Source organism: Sylvia atricapilla, chromosome 27 (genome assembly GCF_009819655.1).
Source record: "Sylvia atricapilla isolate bSylAtr1 chromosome 27, bSylAtr1.pri, whole genome shotgun sequence".
NCBI lineage: Eukaryota > Metazoa > Chordata > Aves > Passeriformes > Sylviidae > Sylvia > Sylvia atricapilla.
The window spans coordinates 2,541,610-2,549,259 of NC_089166.1; the positions used below are offsets into that span (position 1 = coordinate 2,541,610).

The 7,650-nt window shown below is 43.2% G+C and overlaps 1 protein-coding gene across 1 annotated transcript; it reads right to left on the bottom strand.

Moving 5' to 3' along the window:
* Positions 1-446: 446 nt before the first annotated feature.
* Positions 447-1,385, bottom strand: LOC136372116 (olfactory receptor 6E1-like). Its single transcript, XM_066336586.1, has one exon. It carries the CDS (start codon positions 1,383-1,385, stop codon positions 447-449), a length of 939 nt encoding a protein of 312 aa, XP_066192683.1.
* Between the last annotated feature and the right edge of the window lie 6,265 nt (positions 1,386-7,650).

Sequence of the window (7,650 nt, forward strand, 5' to 3'; positions counted from 1 at the left end):
TTCTCACAATCTAAAGTATTTTATTTGGCAATAAATTACATTGGTTTGCCCTAAATCCAATATGTTTCACTCCTGGTAGAAATTGGCAAACAATCTCTCTGTCCTTATCTCAATCTATGGGAGTTTTTGTTTCTGTTTTTCTTCTTTTCTGCCTCTGCTCTGTCCCACTGTGGGGTGGAAGGAGTGCTTATTTATTGCTTATTCACTAAGCCTAACCCAACCCAGCAAGGGGGAAAAATGCTGAGGCAAAGCTGACACTAGGTAACAGAAGACTAGGATATCCTTTCTGTGCTGGCATATTTTTGTTGCCAACAACAGAAGGAGTTACATGGCATACAGAAAGCAAAAACCATTTGAAATTAGCATCTTTAATTCTCAATACAGATGTTGCATCTGGGAAACAATTCAGATACTTGGATGGGTTCCAAGTTCCAAGACTCCACCATTCACATCTGCCTCAGGGAGCCAGAAAACTTCAGAACTCTCTCCTTTAAAGCTTGCTTGACTTGCCTGTTCCTGAGTGAGTAGATGTACGGGTTGAGTGTCTGAGTCAGCACAGAGAAGAATAAGGAAAGAACTTTGTCAGAGTCCTGCCCACCTCGCTGCTCTGGGCGGATGTATCTGTAAATACACGTGCTGTAAAACACCGTCACCACAATGAGGTGAGCTGAGCAAGTGGAAAACGCCTTCCTTCTGCCTGCAGATGATGGTATATGCAAGATGGTGACAATAATGCAGCCATAAGAAACAGCAGTTACTATCAAGGTGCCAGGGAGGATGATGATGAGTGTGATAAACAACAGCTCTTCAATGAAGCCTGTGTCTGTGCAGGACAGCTCCAACAACAGGGAAGCGTCACAGTAAAAGTGGTTCATGATATTGGGGCCACAAAATGGCAACTGCATGATCATAATGGTGGGAGGAAACATGGAGAGAAAACTCAGTGCCCAGCAGCCCAGGATCAGCTGCAGGCAAAGCCTGTTGTTCATGATGGCTGTGTAATGCAAAGGGTGGCAAATGGCAACGTAGCGGTCCAAGGACATCACTGCCATGTGGAAGAGTGTGCAGGTACCCAGGCAGTAGAAAAACAGCATCTGAAGGAAGCAACCAGGCAGGGAAATTGTCTTTCTCTCTGTCAGGAGGCTGTACAGGGTGCTGGGAAGGAATGTAGAGGTGAAAGTGATTTCCAAGAGGGCAAAATTCCTGAGGAAGTAGTACATCGGGGTCCGGAGGAGGTTATTCGTCAGAGTGATGGTGATGACAGAAATGTTTCCAAGCAGGATCAAGAAATAGGCAATGCCAAGGCACAGAAAGAGGGTGATCTCCAAATGGCGGCTGCTAGCCAGTCCCAGGAGGACAAATTCCACTACAGTTGTGTGGTTCATTGAAACATCATTGAAAAAGAAATGACCTGTTTTGGGAACTTTTGGAAAACAGCATGTGTCAGTCTGGCTTTGATAACATTACAGGGCAATACCAGCAACAAACCTCTTGTAAAAGACTGAAGTAGCCACAGTAACCACATATTAAAAATCCTGGTCATGTTAAAGGAGTCCTAAGCTCCATTTGTAAGACTGAGTCCTCACTCCAGTCAAAACAATTCCTACAGTTCCTTCCCAGCACCCTTGAGAGAGGTGCAGAAGCTGTTACAGACCCTGAGTCTCTGAATGATCTGACAACTTCCACCCTCCAACAACAACAAAGAGGAAAAAAAAAAAAAAAAGGAAAAAGACAAAAGGGGGGGGGAGGGAAAGAAAAAGAAAAAAGAAAAAAACGCCACATGCCCAGAGTGAGAACTTTGCCTGTGTCCAGAGACTTATCACAGAGGAATGCAATCACAGCACAGACTGACTCTGAAGCAGGTTAGATTGGTTCAAGGACACATTAATATTGCAAAAGAGAAAGTTACTGCAGTTAAAAGGAGGCAGGGAAAGAGAGTGAGGTAGAGGCTCTTCAGAGAAGAGGCCAGACAGAAAGACAGCAATGCTGCAAAGTTGAGGCTGTCAGGCTACCACTGTGAGAAGGCAAAATGCACAGAGCAGTGGCTGGATGCTGCAGCAAGCACCAGTGTGAGAGAGGGAATGGGAAAAACTGTGAGGAAATTATCTCTTTACCCTCAGCTCCAGCTCCAGTGGATCAGCTCTGATGCTGATGGACATTCTTCTTTCTTCAGAGTGTCCAAGCATCCCTCCATCCTACACCCCACCCCAAGCTCAGAGGTGTTCTCTGTCCAGTGCAGCCTGTCTGTGGCACTGCTGCACAACACCACCATGCCATTATCTCCTGGAAACTCTGTCTGATGCTGTTCAATCACAGTATTTTCTTGCAGCCTTGCCATGTCTCATCTGTGGTTTTTCAACTGCATTCTCCCTCCTCTTCCTCCCAGACACCAGCCCTCCTTGCCCTAAAGAGAGACCTGTCTTGTTTTGCACTCATGTTTCCCAGGTTTTATCTATTATGTTATCTGGAAACTTCAATCTGGTTTTAGATTCATTGCAGACTCATTTCAGATATTTCTGAATGACTGAAGTAAACACCAATGCAACGAATTTCCTGGAAAAGCAAGCCCATCTTATTTAGCTGATAACTCATATCAAACAAGACACACAAATTTCCCTCTTCAAATGCTCAACAAAAAGAGAGCTATAAGCTGGGATGCTACAATCCTTCTTAATGCATTATTCCCATCAAACCTTTCCCCTTAGTGCCCTTTTCCCAGCAAAACACAGGAGTTTATTGGCATCATCTTATGGTTGTTTCTCAAAAAACACCAATACAAAACAACTTCCCTTTCACAAACCATACAAAATATAGGACATATTTTTCAATACCACAGATATTATTTGGAATTTGAGAGTGATCCTCTAAACCAAGGAACTTCTTCAGTAACAGCTAAAGGCTTTTACTCTAGTTTGAAGACTAAAAATTCAGTTTTCCAAGTCAATGCCCCTTTAAACTTCCCCTATTCTTCAGAAAAAAACTACACCTGAACTCAAAGAAATGTTCCAGGTAGTTACCAGTATATCCAAAGGAATCCAGGATGCTACAAAAAGGTATTCTGAATCTGATTCTGTTTCTCCTTAATTTAGTTTGACAATTGATTTTTGGCAATAAAATTTCCTCTCTCTTCAGCTCCTTTATATAATAGCGGCAGTCTATTACAGTCCTGTGTTTCCTCACTGTGTCAAACCTCAGGGACCAATTAGGTATCAAAATTTCAAAAAACACCTTGTGGGAAAACACTTGTGAAAAAGCAGCAAGAGTATAATCAAACCACGGAGAATACCAAGATTGAGAAGGACCTCTGGAGGTCCAATCCTTGCTAAAAGCAAAGCTGGACAAGGTTGCTCATGACCTTCTCTCAGTAAATGTGGATATATCCAAACACGGGGCTAAACCAACTCCCCTATGGTGCCCCAACTTCCCTTGTGTTTTCATTGTGAATATTTATTTTCTTTTGTGCAGATAAGATTTACTTTAAGCCACGGCCAACACCTCTTGTTCTGAGAGCTCTGGCTCTCATTTGTCTCTAACTCTCCCTTGGTGGACAGTTCAGGCAGATCTCTCCTCTCGACTTTGTCTTCTCTATTCTTCCTCAGTTGTGATGTGCCCCAGTTCTCTGATAAACTCGCTTGTCCTTCACTGGACTCACACCATTCTAATAACATCTATGGGGCTTTTTGTACTGTGCACAGTTGTCCCAACACAGTCTCACAGGTGCCAAGCATCAAGAATTCAGGGCTTGGCCAGAACGGCCTGTGGGTGCAGCCCAGTGTGCAGTGACCCCTCAGTGTCCCAGAGGCATTGCTGGTGTGCTCAGCACATCCTCCTCAGGAGCCACAGGGCTGTCCAGAGCTGCTCCAGCCTGCAGGAGAGGTTATCATTCCCATGTGCAGGACAAGAGAGGGAGTACAGCTCTGCACTTGGTACAGCTGCTGCCCAGCTGCAGAGGTTACTGCCAGAGGCTGAGTTCAAAGCAGCAGTGTCAGACAGGAATCACACCACCAGTAAGGTTGGAAAAGACTCCCAAGATCATCAAGCCAATCAAACAGCCATGTTCTCTAAAGCATATTACAAAGTGCCACATCCACTCAGTTTTGAACATTCCAGGGATGGTGAGTATTAAACCACCCTTTGGTGCTATTGTTGTTCTCTCCTCACTATTAGAAATTAAGTGACTAATGTGGATTCCTAAAGCAGAGACCTAAAGTGAGGAGGAAACACACCCTTGTAAGAAATTGTAAGCCAAGTTCATTTCAGTGAGAAGGAGTACGTCAGATCCTTACTTACATTGGGATTCACTCATCTCAATCAGCTCATTTGTAGTTGTGGAGAGGAAGAAAGGAGAGTCAATATTGAACATCTCAGTTCTGCAGAATCAAAACTCCACATTTGACACTTAATACTTTTCCTCTGCCTGAGGGAAGCAATTTAGAGGTTGGGTTTAATTCCTTCACTGCACACCAAGAACAAATAAACAAAATCACCAGTAACCATTTAGTATAGGAGGAAAGACAGGGACTCCAAGCTGCCACACAACTGAGAGGTGGGACTTCAAAGAGGGGATGCAAAAGAAATCCAAACACGGAGCCTTAACTCAAAGCTTGAGCAAAAACAGGTTGGAGTTCGAGATGAAGTTAAGGTCTATTGAAGTCTAAGTTGAAGCTATTGAAATCAGGGTAAAAGGAATTGAAGTCAGGTATTATTCTCACAGTACAGTGTTACATACTTGTTACAGCTCAAAATAGGCCACAGCCTAAATAGTCACAAGATTTTTCCCACAAACTACAGACAGCCTATTGTTACCATTATTTGGCAGCTTTTACAAAATTACATAAAGACCTTGACAGTTACATATGCAACTCTCTTCCTTGTTCTTTTTCGTATCTGTGTTCTCTCTGCACCATGGTCTGTACCCAACCAAGGCTAAGAAATCTGGATTCACAAGCTCCACTGTGCCCCCTGCTTCATCTCTTACCTGTTCTTCCATAGCAAGCTACAGCCCATCTCTTTATTTGTAACATTCTCCTCTAGTATGCTGATGTTTCCAGAGCTAATTATAAACCAATAGCAAGTGATGTTTGGTAATGAGGAAGTTCTGATGTAGGAGTGGGAAGTCCATGATGATATGTGATATGTGTTTCCAGCAGGCTCATTCTGCCAGTTGTTCATCCATGGTCTGTACCAGGGCTCATCACACTCAGGATTTATCATCCTGTTTGCCACAGTTAATTTGAGCTCAGGGTGTGCTGCTCTCACTCAATGATACAGGTTAGCTCGTGGCCAGAGTCTTATATGCCAGGTGTAAATGTATCTATCTCTGAGGGTCCAGCCTTTGCAGAGGAGTGGCTAAAATCAATTAGTGAGACAGCATGACCAAGTGTGTCTTGAAAAATCAAAAAGGTTTTAATAAGGAAAGAAAATAATACAAAAACAAAGGCAAAGCTGAACACAGTGTATGGACAGGTCTCCTACTTGCTACAACACCTTGAAAAGGGTGGAGCTTCTTTGTTCTCTCTCTTTAGTACTTAATAGTGTAGGTGGAATATTTGGCTCTTGATCAATGAGATCAGCAACAGGCTTTGAGTTACACTGTCCAAGCCCAATCCATGCCTCTGTGCTGGCACTGATCCAGTTACAATGAGAAAGGCACAGAACTTTCTAGTTAAACTTCCTAAAACGTCTAAAGGTAAACTGAAACTCTTTCCCTATTTGGAAACACCTGCTGGGGGTGTGGAGATGCTTTACTACAGCTCTATTCTACCCCTCTGCCTCACCATCATCCAGCAAATGCATGCAATGTATGGATGCAATTGTATTTTGACTTGAATTAGTGGGCTTTAAGCTTTCAGAGGTTCTGCACTCACGTTACAGCAGGCTGAGCAGGACTGCTACTTGTGAAAGTTAGAACCATGCTGGAGAAGTTCACAGAGAACTGCCTCCCATGGGAAGAATTCCACAACATAACTGAAGAAACTCCTCTCCCTAAGTGAACGGAAAAAAGATTTTCAGAAGTGACAAACTGACAAAGCCCCCATGTTTTGTCTCCCTGTGCTGTCAGCAGGAAGGAAACAAGGGCTGGGGGTGGGGAAGAAGGTGTTCTAAAGGTTTATTTTAATTCTTGTTATCCTCTTTTAAATATGTTAATAATTTTTTGCTTATACCTTTTAAGTTTTGAGCCTGTTTTGCCCTTAAAGTGTTTCTTCCTGATACTTATCTCAGCTCATAAGCCCCTTTAGCTCTTCTTTCCCCCTCCTGGGCTTAACTATAGCAGAAGAAAACGAGTGAAGAGTTTTTTTCATAGGCATTTAGCCAGTGTGAAACCACAGCAACACTCAAAGCAGAAACTGTGAAAAAAATAGAATGGTGCAAGATAATGAGTGCTGATCAAGAATGAGAAACCTTAACTCTTAATTCATACGAAATTCAAACTTCCTACGAATTTGTCACTCCTTGCAGTTTTATCTGCTGCTGGTGCTGTGACTCAGTGAGAGTGAGATGTCACATCACAGATCTCCAGCAGCCACCAGTGTGAGCAATATTGCGACTGTGAATTCTGGAAGGGCTGTGCTCTTGTGGCCACTGCTCTCACCTCAGGCTTTGGAGGGGCTGGTACCAATACAGAACTGTGGGAAATGGATTTGTAGAGAATTCTCAAAGCCTGACAGAAATTGTGGCAAAAGCTGATAAGCCAAGAAGTCCTTATAATGTATTGTAATTAAGAAATAGTTGGCTTCTGATTGTGATGGCATGAATTATAACATCTATATTGTCTTACGCTTCAGATGAGATTAAAAATGGAATAAAAGTTTTTGAAACACGTCTCAGTTGCCCCATCTCTGGGTCAGAAAAGGTATAATCCAACACAGAAACTTCCCAGCTCACGTTCTTTGTGCCCACAGAGTCCAGTGTTCCTCCCTATCTCTTACAGAGGATTCACAGTCAAGTGTGCACAAGTCGTCAATCCAGTCAGTGCCCAGAGATATCATGGCACAGCTTTCCAGCAGATTTAGATGCTGTTCTTTTGTCAGCTGCTCACTAGGTGGCCTCTGTGAAGGCTCATCTCACACAGTTATTCCCATTGTCCTATTGACCATTACATTCAGCCTGAGATCGAGGCAAGGGGTGACACCTGTGACAAGCACAGCCACAGTGAGGTGACTGCCACCCCACCAGCAGTCCACCACCACAGCCTAGTGTCTGTCCTTGTTGCCTGCAAAAGGGCACTTTTGTGATTTGTGTATACTCTCTCATGCTTCCAGCCTGGAGGACAAGAAAAGTTACAGTGGCAAAAAGACACTAAATGGAATATTATCAGTATTAGCAGGAAAATAGAGAGGTCCAAGAGCAGTGTAACTCTGAGATAAAACACATAAGAAAGGGAAATAGAATGACTCTACAGCTGTTCCCTCATTAGAGCAGAGAGCTATAAGCAGATGGGAGCAAATTCACATTTGACTGCAAAGCATCACATTTGTGGTGCTTTCATGTACTGCCTCTAAAATCCAAATTTTCCCCAGAGTTTAGCACAACACTGAACAGTGTCTCTACAAGATCTGCAGCTTGCACTTTTCTTGTTGTCTCAGAATAATCAGGAAGAAATTAGAATCAGGTCAGAACAGAAGCAGGTAATTGCAATTGTAGGAGAGA

Bases quoted from the DNA above. Each gene is read 5' to 3' on its own strand.
- LOC136372116 (XM_066336586.1), bottom strand. From the start codon at position 1,385: ATGAACCACACAACTGTAGTGGAATTTGTCCTCCTGGGACTGGCTAGC.